The following is a 12,887-nucleotide window of genomic DNA, read 5'->3' as shown; positions in this document are numbered from 1 at the left end:
ACCTTAACTTTATCAATTTCCACATTATTCATTACAAGATTTAGTTGAGGTTTAGTGAATGATTTGTCCCAAATACAATGCTTCTAGTTTTTGTAATATTTATGACTTATTCTTTGCCACCCATTCTGGAACTAACTGCAGCTCTTTATTCATTGTTGCAGTGATTTTACTCGCTGTAGTGAATAGTGTTGAGTCATCATTACTTAAAGCCAGTGGCATGTCATTAGTGAAGATTGAAAAAAAGCAAGGGGCCTAAACAGCTACCCTGGGGATTTCCTGATTCTACCTGGATTATGTTGGCAAGGCTTCCATTAAAGAACACCCTCTGTGTTCTTTAGACAGGCAACTCTTTATCCACAATATAGCAGGGGGTGTAAAGCCATAACACATACGTTTTTCCAGCAGCAAACTATGATCGATAATGTCAAAAGCCGCACTGAAGTCCTACAAAACAGCCCCCACAATCTGTTTATCATAATGTCAGCCAATCACTCATTTGTGTAAGTGCCCTGCTTGTTGAATGTCCTTCCCTATAAGCGTGCTGAAAGTCTGTTGTCAATTTGTTTACAGTAAATAGCATTGTATCTGGTCAAACACAATTGTTTTCCAAACTTTACTAAGGTTTGGTAATGGGCTGATTGGTTGGCTATTTGAGCCAGTAAAGGGGGATTTACTATTCTTGGGTAGAGGAATGACTTTTGCTTCCCTCCAGGTCTGAGGTCACACACTTTTTAGTAGGCTTAGGTTTGAAGATATGGGAAATAGGAGTGGCAAATGTTCGCTGTTATTCTCAGTAATTTTCCATCCAGATTGTCAGACCCCAGTGGCTTGTCATTGTTGATAGACCATTTTTTTCACCTCTTCCACATTCAATTTATGCAATTCAAAATTACAATGCTTGTCTTTCATAATTGTATAAGTTATACTTGAATGTGTAGTGTTAGGCATGACATGCCAGCAACAAATGCTAATATTTCCAATTACTTTAATGATTTATTTCATTGGCAAGATCAGTGGGTTTTGTGATTTAATGAGGCATCTGAATGATGCAGCTGAGTTTGCCTTTTGTCCATAATTTCATTTTAGGTGCTCCAAAGCTTTTTACTATCATTCTTTATATCTTTTATCTTTGTTTCACAGTATAGTTCCTTATTTTTATTCAGTTAAGTCACATGATTTCTCAATTTGCAGTACATTTGCCAATCGGTTGTGCAGACAGATTTATTTTCCATTTCTTTTAGTGTTATTCTCTCAACCGTAACATGTTTCAATTCCTCATCAATCCACAGGGATTTAAGTTTTTACAGTAATTTTCTTTGTTTGCATGCTTATTAGTAACTGGAACAAGCAATTTCATAAATGTGTCAAGTGCAGCGTCTGGTTGCTCCTCATTACACACCACAGACCAGCAAATATTCTTTACATCAACATATGAATCATGACAAAACTTATTGTATGACCTCTTTTACTCTATAATAGGCCCAGCCTTTGGAACTTTTGTTTTCCTTGATATGGCTACTATTGTGATCACTACATCCGATGGATTTGGATACTGCTTCAAAGCAAATGTCTGCAACATTAGTAAGGATGTGATCAATACATGTTTATGATTTTATTCCTGTTTGTAACTACCCTGGTAGGTTGACTGATAACCAGGTTGCAGGCACTGGTTACAGTTTGAAGCTTTTTCTTGAGTGGGCAGCTTGATGAAAGCCAGTCAATATTTAAATCACCCAGAAAATATACCTCTCTGTTAATATCACTTACATTATTAAGCATTTCACACATGTTATCCAGATACTGACTGTTAGCACTTGGTCTATAGCAGCTTCCCACAACAATGGGCTTTAGGTGTTATTCCGTTACTGGGTGTAAAATCTACTTCACTTACCATAGTTCAATAACCAAAAGAGAATTGTTCAAATTCAAGGTAGAATGTCATATCTGACTACCAATTCTTTCTGCAGACATATTTGAATCTTAATTTGGAGCAAGTGTGTTAGATTTTGGAGAACTTGGTTGAATAGAAACCGGAGATAGATTCCGTTACCAAAGTTAGCCTCTGCACAGTTCTTCCACTAAATTCGTTTTTTGTAAAATTCTCAATGGAAATTGTTAAAAGTAGTCCTTGTACATAGATGTGTATTGTATGTTAAACTTTTGAAATCAATGGTTATTGTTTGGCATACATTTTAAAGTGAGAACTGAGTAAAAGTGTAATTCCGTTCCCATGGAATTGCCACCAGTCTGTGTAGTCAGCTGTACACTAACAACTGAACCCTTCAACCGAAGAACCATATATCTCAGTTTTGGAAAATGTTAGTGATATGATATTACTCGATTGTATAGTGGATATGAATCAGAAGTTAATATTCCATACAGACTATAAATAGACACGTACAATACATGTCCATGCTAGTTGACAACTCTGGATATTACAGTGAACGTATAGTAAGATACAAAATCAAAGGGGGCGCTGGTGAGCAGCACTCCAATCCAGGGAGAACAATTTACTATTAATACCTAACCAACACCTCCCCACCGTGTTAATTTTGCAATATTTAATTTGGTATCGAACCCGATTTTACAAATCTGGCTTTTTTTCCAGAAATGTTTGGCCTTTTAATTGTAAAATGTCGAGATAATAGTCGCGGGCCGCAAAGGAGAAGGCCTCTGCTGAAGCCTCGCGCTCACCTGACACGGACTCTGATTCCCCCCCGACCTAGCCATGGTAATGGTGGCTATCCTTACATCTGAACAGACTGTGCTGGCTAAGGTGGAGTCATTATCCACTGACCTATCCTCACAAATAGCTATTCTTGCCAACATAAAGATCGACTCCGTTAACAAAGACTTGGCGAGACATGAGACCTGTCTGAATAGCCTGGAAGATGGCACAAATATTTACTCCGACAAAGTGGTGACACTGGAAGAGCAAGTCACCCGGCTATCATCAGATGTCGTCAAACTTACTTCCAAGGTTGAGGATCTGGAGAACAGACAGCGCCGGAGGAACGGTCACATTTTTGGCGTGAGAGAGGGACTCGAGACGCCCACAACATTGACCGTGCGCACAGAAGCATACAGTCCGCACCGAAGAATGGGGAGCCGCCCAGACCCATAGTAGTTCAATTCCAATACCTTCAAGAGAAGGAGTATGTCTTCCATAAGGCAGCGCGAGTGGCTCCCATCACCCACGACGGCCAGAATCTCTTCCGTAGGTGTAAACTTGATTATGTTTGCCCTGAATAGAGATCTACCGAGGTTCAGTTTAACATGGAAGGTAGCATTTTGCTCTAGTCTAGGAGAGGTAGATGCAGCCTTCCAACAGGGGGAAGGCCAGCATAGGGGTCCATGGTTTTCTTCTGGGTATTTTGTTGTTTTTAGCTGTTTTTCTTCTTTCATTTATGTTTTATTACTCTAACCTTTCAGCACACTGGCCATGTGATCGTACTAACATTCATTTCTGATTACTATGACTATGCCTAATTCACATACTCTAGGCTCCACATGCTTTATCAGCTGGAACGTGAAAGGAATTAACCAGGTGGTCAAGTGTAGCCGAGTGTATGCTCATCTTAAATCCTTAAGTCCGAACATTGTTTTTCTCCAAGAGACCCATCTCCGGTCCAGCGACCATGATAAACTAAAGAGAGGATGGGTAGACCAAATACTTCACTCCAACTTTGGTGCTAAGCCCAGAGGGGCAGCCGTCCTTATCAGAAAAGGCACCCCGTTTGTCTCCTCCAAAGTAATTTCAGATACTAATGGCAGATATAGTGATGGGGAAATTGTTTAGCACACAGGTTATTCTGCCTAACCTATATGGTCCTGATTGTGATGACGCTCAATTTTTATCTGACCTCATCGCAACATTTCCCGACCTTAACTCTCGTCATTTGATATTGGCCGGAGATTTCAATTGTGTATCGGATCCAAGTCTAGACACATCCAGACCGAAGCCCAACAATGTAATTTCAAAATCAGGCAAAACTAATTTCTAGAATCCTATAATTTGTCTGCTCCATGGAGGAGGTGCAATCCCACTGCTAAACAGTACTTCTTTTTTTCTCCAGTTCACCGCTCATACGCTAGGATTAATTTTTTCCTACTGGACAATAGAATTCTTCCTTTTGTAACTAATAGCCAATATCATAGCATTGTAATCGCTGACCATAGCCCTGTCCAGCTAGATATCCGCTTTCCGGACAGTACTGTGCCACTACTACTATCCTGTAGTGCATTTAAGGCTCTGTTTAAACATAAATCCAAAACACTCCTGGAGCGCACTGAGCAGGATTTCATAAGATGGTTGTCTCTTTCCATTTCATTAACAGTTCACATTAATTCTGTTAAAATGACTGTACTACCTAGGTTTTTCTACTTATTCCAAATTATTCCATTTTTTCTGCCAACGTTGATGTTCAAACAACTGGACAGCTGCAATTCCAACTTCATTTGAAATATGTCAAATCCACAAATGAGAAAGGTATATCTAGAGAGACCTAAGCCTGCAGGCGGACTGGGCCTTCCCAGTTTTTACACTATAACTGGTCAGCAAATATATCTAAATGTGTTTATTGGGTTTCTACATTTGAAAACAAGGATGGCCCAACTTGGGCCATCATGGAGTTACAGTCAAGCCTTCCAACTTCTCCTGTGCTCCCCACTGCCCATGAACCTTGGCACCCATGTTTTGGACCACATTTTTAAGAACTCCCTTAAAGTTTGGGTCCAATTCCGAAGTCACTTTAGCCTTAAACAATTGAGCGGCTTCTCTCCATTAACATCTAATCATCTCTTCCCAGCGTCACAGATTGACACGGCATTCTGTGGTGGCTAATTTCCGCATTACCAAATGAGGATTTACAAACACACCAGTCCGAGTTAAAACTACATCTTTAATACTTAAGATACTTTTGCAAAAGTTCTTGACCCCACCAATGCATTCTCTTGAATGAATCATTTAATGAGGTGCTTACAGAATGGCTCAGGGATCTTTTATAGCAACAATACAGCCCCTTCAACCATTGACAAACCACAGATACTTAGTAACAGTTCACAAAGGTTAAGTTTTGTATGACAGATATCCATAAAACACATCAGACAGTAACTGCTATGTCAACAGGATTAATTGTATAGCCCAATATCTGGTCCCCTTAGAACTGTCCCTCCCAGGTACGGTATAGAACGAAAACACCATTTCATCCAATGGCATATATCAATTGTCAACTCTAGATACTCCCATCTCAAGCAAACCCCCTCTTGACCCCACTCCTGGACAGGCTCACTGGAGGGAGTGAGCCTCTAGGCCATATATTATCACAGGATAAGTGTGAGATCTAAGAGACCATGGTCCCAGACACTGCCATAAACCTCCCCACAATAAGGAAAAGGAGGGTGTGACTTGCTCACAGACATTGTGGAGACAAGTCATTGGTTCCCCAGTAATCACGCCATCCCTTCACATGGTTTAAGCATAGGTAAAGACACATTCCCATGACGACAAGTCTGACCTCTCCTCTCTCTGGGCCCCAAGTGTCTAAGCCCCAGCTAAGGTAGACATGCAACTGAAAAGACACCAGAGTCCAATGGACACTTTCTAATGACAAGTACCTCAAATAAGCATATTATACTAATAAAACATCTTAATTATCTATGTTACCCAACTAATTCTGATTCGTCCACGACAATTCCAGTTCTGGCATAGGAACGGTCTGGTGTTTTTTTTGTGACCTATTTGTTGACAACACATTCATCTCATTCAATACTCTGAGGGTTGACCATAATATTCCCAATACCCACTTTTTTAGATACCTGCAAACTCGCAGCTTTGGCAAAAAAAAACATTTCCCTTCATTTCCACTCGAGCCCACTAAGTGTCCAGTCGAGAGGTGCTTAGATCTTAACCCTTATCTGAAGGGCACAATCTCCAGATTATACGACATAATACAGAACATTAATCTGCCTTCCTTTGCAAATTACAAAATCTGCATGGGAGCAAGACATAGGTGGCGATCTCCCCGATGATGTATTGAACGTATCCACACATCATTTTGCATAAGGCATGGGCTTATTCATTTTAAGGTTTTGCACCATCTCCATTACTCAAATGACAGATTGGCAAAAATATACCCAAATGTTGACCCCAAGTGTTTGAGATGCCACCAGAGTCCAGCGACTGTGGGACATTTATGTTTTGGTCATGCCAATCTTTGAGTGGCCTCTGGGACCCCATTTTTCAGGCATTCTCACGGGTAATACAACTGTTAGCCCCAACCCGGTCACTGACATTTTTGGTGTACTTCCCCTAGACCAGAATGTTACCACGCATCAGGCAAATGCGACAGCTGCTAGCTCGCCACCTTGTCCTCTTTCACTGGAAGTCTGCAAAGCCGCACTCCTTTATGAAGTGGGTTAAGGAGATGTCATCTCTGCCTCTAGAGAAGGTTAGGTACATTGTGCATGGGTCCCAACAAAAGTTTCACTTAACCTGGTCCCCATTAATACAATACATGGAGAGCCTGTCTTAGTGTAATTTGCGTAGTTTTGGTAAGCAGTCATGTCTGTTCTAGTGGCCATTTGTGCTGTTAAGAATTTTTATTTAACTTTTTTTCTCCATTGTTTTTGTTTCTTACTGTTTGTTTCAGTTTTTCTTTCCTATTTAACTTACTTTTATAGATGCCTTTTTGATGGATGGATGGATGGATGGATGGATGTTTGGGAGAATGAGGAATTGGGGGTTGTACTGTTTTTGTTATATCTGTATCTATAAATAAAGTTACTAAAATAAAGATACAAAATCAATGATCATCTAAAAATGCAAAACGCTTCTGACACTTGCTCAGAGGAAGCCAAGCACTACAGCTTGCAGCTGAGCACAGGCATGGAATGGAATGACAATGGAGGCTTCTAGATATTGTAGTCACAGGAGGGTTAAAGCATCCACTCAATCGGCCCCCCTAATGCCACTGTATTTAATGGGGAAGCCACTAATCCTGCATGTCTGTATCAGTGTTATTGTGTCACTGTCACTGTCACCTTGTGAGTCTATTATAGTTATCTCTCTCTGAGACAAAGACTCTCTCCTTTAGAGGAGAAACCCAGGATGTGTCTGATTTTGACAACTCTTGCCTTGGGAAAATATTTACACACACTCACACATGCATCACACAGCCGTGTGCATGTCTATCTGTGCGTGCTTCTCCCATGTGAGAGCCTATCTTTGTCTCTGTAGGAGAGATCACTTAGCGCCAGCATTATTCAATTGGGCCCCCGTTAACCAAGAGGACCTGCCACAATGGATATCTGTCTAAGAGTGACACTCACACTCTACACTGGCTGCAGGCTGCCCATGTAGTTTCCATTCAATGCCATCACAGACCCACTGGAGCCTCGCTGAGACAATTACCCAGGTTTATACACCTGAGGAAATGCAATTGCCCAATGTCGCCATCAACTGCAATAGCAGGGCCGAACTTGAACTGCATAACACCTAGTCAACCCCCAATAACACACACACACACACACACACACTCAAAGCCCCTTTGTGTGTGAACACAGCTGGGGAGATGCTGTATTACACTATCCCTCTGCTCCCTGTCCAAATTTGTTTATAAAAAGAGAGATTTCCAGCCAATCGCAGGGTTGATACTATACTGTATGTGCCCTGTGGTGGCTCTATTCAACTCGCTTCTATCTCTGTTCTGTGTGAATGCTTTAAAGGTTGTCTTTGTTGTACTGCAGCACCGCCGTTCAGCTTTTCTCTTATTGGTCTCATTCACACCTACAGCTCTTTTCTGTCTCAAACCCACACACAGGATTCTCTCTCTCGATCAATTACAGGATTCACCCATGCTTGCCTCCCTCTCTTCTCTCCCATTTCTACTGTATATGTCTCTATCTCCTGTTTTGTTTTGTCTTCTCTTTCCTTCCCTGTCTTTTGTGGCCTTTTGGTTTCACAGTCTCTTTCCTTCTCCCTGGGCAGTGACTAAATCCACATTCATAGTATATAGAGAAGGTGACCCAGTCCTAGCCTTCCTAATGGGACTGCTGCTTACACAGACCAGCGAGTGTGTGTGTATGTGTGTGTATGTGTGTGTATGTGTATGGGTGGGGGACCAGCTGGCTCTCGCAGCCCAGGGAGATGTGTGGAGGCTGGGTGACCTCGCCCTGGGTAAGAGGGATTGCCTGTGTATGTATGTGCTCCCAGGTCATGCTGGTAGGAGAGGGATTATGGTGGATTAGGGAGCAGGAGATCTTAGTACAGTTTGGAGCTCAGTTCAGACCCCTCTGTAAGGTGTGTAGCAGGTGTGTGTGCTCTCGCTTCATTCATTCATTCATGCACTGAGTAAAAGTGACATGACCAGCACCCAGCTTAATCACAGATTGTTTTAATGTGTTTACAGTATTCTATAAGGCTGTGTGTGCTTTGATTAGCTTCAATGGGTCTGTTACTAGTTTCCATTGAGAATAAACCTTCTTCACATGAAGAGACCTGAACACCCGATAAGATCAGCTGCCAGTGTGACAGATGTGTGAGCAACTCAGCAAAAGGGCAGAGGGAGTGAGAGAAGAAGAGGAGGTGAGGTGTGGAGAAGGGAATAATCTTTTGGTGATAAACGTGAGAAGAATATAGGGGGGGAGGATTCTAACAGAGAGAGAAATGGAGGAAGAGAGGATAACGATGGAGGCTAGGACAAAGGAAGGAAAGAGAAGGACTGAGGAGGGAGATGTATGAGAATGATTTGTGCTTTACTGAACAATGCCTGGCTGTTATGTCTCTGCAATAGTAATTGAAACGGGTGCGATACCGAGCGAACACTCTGAGACCATGATTTTGTGAATAATCGGCCAACCATCAAGTGGAACCAGAACTATCCAGTTTGTAATTGTGAATCACACATGAAAGGGGTGTGTGTGTGTGTGTGTGCGCGCAGCATAGCGACAGGCCTGCATTGCTGTTTTATCTCTGCGTCAGTGTTTTTCGAGCTTTTCAGTGTAGTGTCAGATGGTGATGTCTTGGAGTCGGCGGTCATCAACAAATGGGGGCTTCTAAATGGCTCTAGTGCTATCTGGACTATAGCACTAAACACACACACACACACACTAAGATAGGTTGAATATTACCAAGGTTATATTAATAATGTATTACTAAAATTGTACACTTTCCAAAATTATGTTGTCATGCTTGTTGTGCCTTATGTAAAGGCCATCAGCAGAGTGAAATAGAAGGACAGAAAGGAGGAAGGAAGTATGAATTAATTCATAACCAGCACCATGTCCCAAAGGCAGGAGAGACGAGAGCGGGAAGAGGAGAGGCGGGGAACGGAAGAATAGAATAATAGTGGAGAGGAAGAGGGAGGATGTGTACCCTGTCTCTCCCCTCGTTCCTTCATTGCTGATTGACATATCAGCATGGACCATTAGTCAGCTGATGAATGAAAGCAAACCAGATATGAAATTTGATTTCCTACCGAGCTAACAAGAAGAAAGCAGCAGGAAAACAAGGTGAGGGAGGGGCAGGGAGAGAAGGAGAGGAAGTGGGAAGAGATATATATATGAGAGAGAGAGAGAGAGAGAGAGAGAGAGAGTAAACATATGAACAAGAGAGAGAGAGAGTAAACATATGAACGAGAGAGAGAGAGAGTAAACATATGAACGAGAGAGAGAGAGAGTAAACATATGAACGAGAGAGAGAGAGAGTAAACATATGAACTAGAGAAGAGAGAGAGAGAGAATAAACATATGAACTAGAGAGAGAGAGAGAGAGAATAAACATATGAACTAGAGAGAGAGAGAGTAAACATATGAACTAGAGAGAGAGAGAGAGAGAATAAACATATGAACTAGAGAGAGAGAGAGAATAAACATGAACTAGAGAGAGAGAGAGAATAAACATGAACTAGAGAGAGAGAGAATAAACATGAACTAGAGAGAGAGAGAGAATAAACATGAACTAGAGAGAGAGAGAATAAACATGAACTAGAGAGAGAGAGAATAAACATGAACTAGAGAGAGAGAGAATAAACATGAACTAGAGAGAGAGAGAATAAACATGAACTAGAGAGAGAGAGAATAAACATGAACTAGAGAGAGAGAGAATAAACATGAACTAGAGAGAGAGAGAGAGAGCATATGAACTAGAGAGAGAGAGAGAGAGAGGCATATGAACTAGAGAGAGAGAGAGAGAGAGACATATGAACTAGAGAGAGAGAGAGAGAGAGAGAGAGCATATGAACTAGAGAGAGAGAGAGAGAGAGAACATATGAACTAGAGAGAGAGAGAGAGAGAGAGAACATATGAACTAGAGAGAGAGAGAGAGAGAGAGAACATATGAACTAGAGAGAGAGAGAGAGAGCGAACATATGAACTAGAGAGAGAGAAAACATATGAACTAGAGAGAGAGAGAACATATGAACTAGAGAGAGAGAGAGAGAGAGAGAGAGAGAGAGAGAACATATGAACTAGAGAGAGAGAGAGAACATATGAACTAGAGAGAGAGAGAGAGAAAACATATGAACTAGAGAGAGAGAGAGAGAGAGAAAACATATGAACTAGAGAGAGAGAGAGAGAACATATGAACTAGAGAGAGAGAGAGAGAAAACATATGAACTAGAGAGAGAGAGAGAGCGAGAAAACATATGAACTAGAGAGAGAGAGAGAGCGAGAGAGAGAGAGCATATGAACTAGAGAGAGAGAGAACATATGAACTAGAGAGAGAGAGAGAGAGAGAGAGAGAGAGAGAGAGAGAGAGAGAGAGAGAGAACATATGAACTAGAGAGAGAGAGAGAGAACATATGAACTAGAGAGAGAGAGAGAGAAAACATATGAACTAGAGAGAGAGAGAGAGAGAGAAAACATATGAACTAGAGAGAGAGAGAGAGAACATATGAACTAGAGAGAGAGAGAGAGAAAACATATGAACTAGAGAGAGAGAGAGAGCGAGAAAACATATGAACTAGAGAGAGAGAGAGAGCGAGAGAGAGAGAGCATATGAACTAGAGAGAGAGAGGGAGAGAGAGAGAGAGAACATATGAACTAGAGAGAGAGAGAGAGAGAAAACATATGAACTAGAGAGAGAGAGAGAGAGAGAGAGAGAGAGAGAGAGAGAGCATATGAACTAGAGAGAGAGAGAGAGAGAGAGAAAACATATGAACTAGAGAGAGAGAGAGAGAGAGAAAACATATGAACTAGAGAGAGAGAGAGAGAGAGAACATATGAACTAGAGAGAGAGAGGGAGAGAGAGAGAGAGAACATATGAACTAGAAAGAGAGAGAGAGAGAAAACATATGAACTAGAGAGAGAGAGAGAGAGAACATATGAACTAGAGAGAGAGAGAGAGAGAACATATGAACTAGAGAGAGAGAGAGAGAGAGAGAGAACATATGAACTAGAGAGAGAGAGAGAGAGAGAGAACATATGAACTAGAGAGAGAGAGAGAGAAAACATATGAACTAGAGAGAGAGAGAGAGAGAGAACATATGAACTAGAGAGAGAGAGAGAGAGAGAGAGAGAAACATATGAACTAGAGAGAGAGAGAGAGAGAAAACATATGAACTAGAGAGAGAGAGAGAGAGAACATATGAACTAGAGAGAGAGAGAGAGAGAGCATATGAACTAGAGAGAGAGAGAGAGAGAGAGAGAAACATATGAACTAGAGAGAGAGAGAGAGAAAACATATGAACTAGAGAGAGAGAGAGAGAGAACATATGAACTAGAGAGAGAGAGAGAGAGAGAAAACATATGAACTAGAGAGAGAGAGAGAGAGAACATATGAACTAGAGAGAGAGAGAGAGAAAACATATGAACTAGAGAGAGAGAGAGAGAGAGAGAGAGAGAGAGAAAACATATGAACTAGAGAGAGAGAGAGAGAGAGAAAACATATGAACTAGAGAGAGAGAGAGAGAGAACATATGAACTAGAGAGAGAGAGAGAGAACATGAACTAGAGAGAGAGAGAGAGAATATGAACTAGAGAGAGAGAGAGAGATGGGATAAGGAGGAGATCAAGAATATTATAGAGCGATTGAACATGAAACAATGAGTGAAGGACAATGAGAGTGATAAATAAAGAGAAATGAGAGAGGGGGGAGACAGCGATGGAGAGAGCGATAGAGTGATATCTGAGTGGCTGTGAAGTGTGTTATAGATGGTGATATAGTGAGTGAGTGGTTTGGAGGGTTTCAGATGAGCTGGACAGAGAACAATGAGATTCATGGAGCTGAGACTGCATTGATGAACTAAGCTTCATCCAGCTCTCTGTAGCTCCCCTCTGCCACCTCTCTCTTGCTCTCTCATGGAAACCTTGTTAACTTGTTTTGCTGTTTCATGTCTGTGTTTAGTATCTGTACTTGTGTTGAACTGTCTTACACAATTGCTAATTGATTAATCAAATATTTTCTTTCTCTCTCTCCTAGCGGGGCGTTCTCTGAGGTGGTGTTGGCCCAGGAGAGGTCTACAGGGAAGATGTTTGCTGTGAAGTGTATCCCCAAGAAGGCCCTGAAGGGGAAAGAGAGCAGCATCGAGAACGAGATCAACGTGCTCCGCAAGTAAGTCTCCCACCTACCTACTGCTCCCTAACATCTGTTACCCTGGCGACCGAACGGAAACACCGCCACCCCTCACCACCGCGCATCACGCTCGCTTCCCTCCCACTACCCCCCATTCAGTGTTATCTTTAGGTCAAGGTCCACAGTCTCACACTGACAGAACAGGAGATTAAGGTAGGTAGCGACTATAGAAAACATCCTCTCTGTCTTCTATTTCTTTGCTTAGAGACCTTGTGTCCTAAGCACTGATACTGTTCTGAATGTACCTTCTAATATTTTCTTCCAGCGAGGAACACATTATGTATTTTACACGTATTATTCATACATATTGTCAGGT

General features: G+C 41.7%; 1 protein-coding gene across 1 annotated transcript in view; it reads left to right on the top strand.

The window, feature by feature from the left end:
• Positions 1 to 12,887, top strand: part of LOC106576188 (calcium/calmodulin-dependent protein kinase type 1D) — a 63,786-nt gene that overhangs the window by 26,382 nt on the left and 24,517 nt on the right. The window contains exon 2 of the mRNA XM_014153167.3: positions 12,419 to 12,550. Coding sequence (XP_014008642.1) covers positions 12,419 to 12,550 — 132 coding nt within the window. The remainder of the gene's footprint in view (positions 1 to 12,418; positions 12,551 to 12,887) is intronic.

The sequence above is a fragment of the Salmo salar genome, chromosome 17 (genome assembly GCF_965601325.2).
Source record: "Salmo salar chromosome 17, fSalSal1, whole genome shotgun sequence".
NCBI lineage: Eukaryota > Metazoa > Chordata > Actinopteri > Salmoniformes > Salmonidae > Salmo > Salmo salar.
This window is presented reverse-complemented; position numbering and strand designations above follow the sequence as displayed.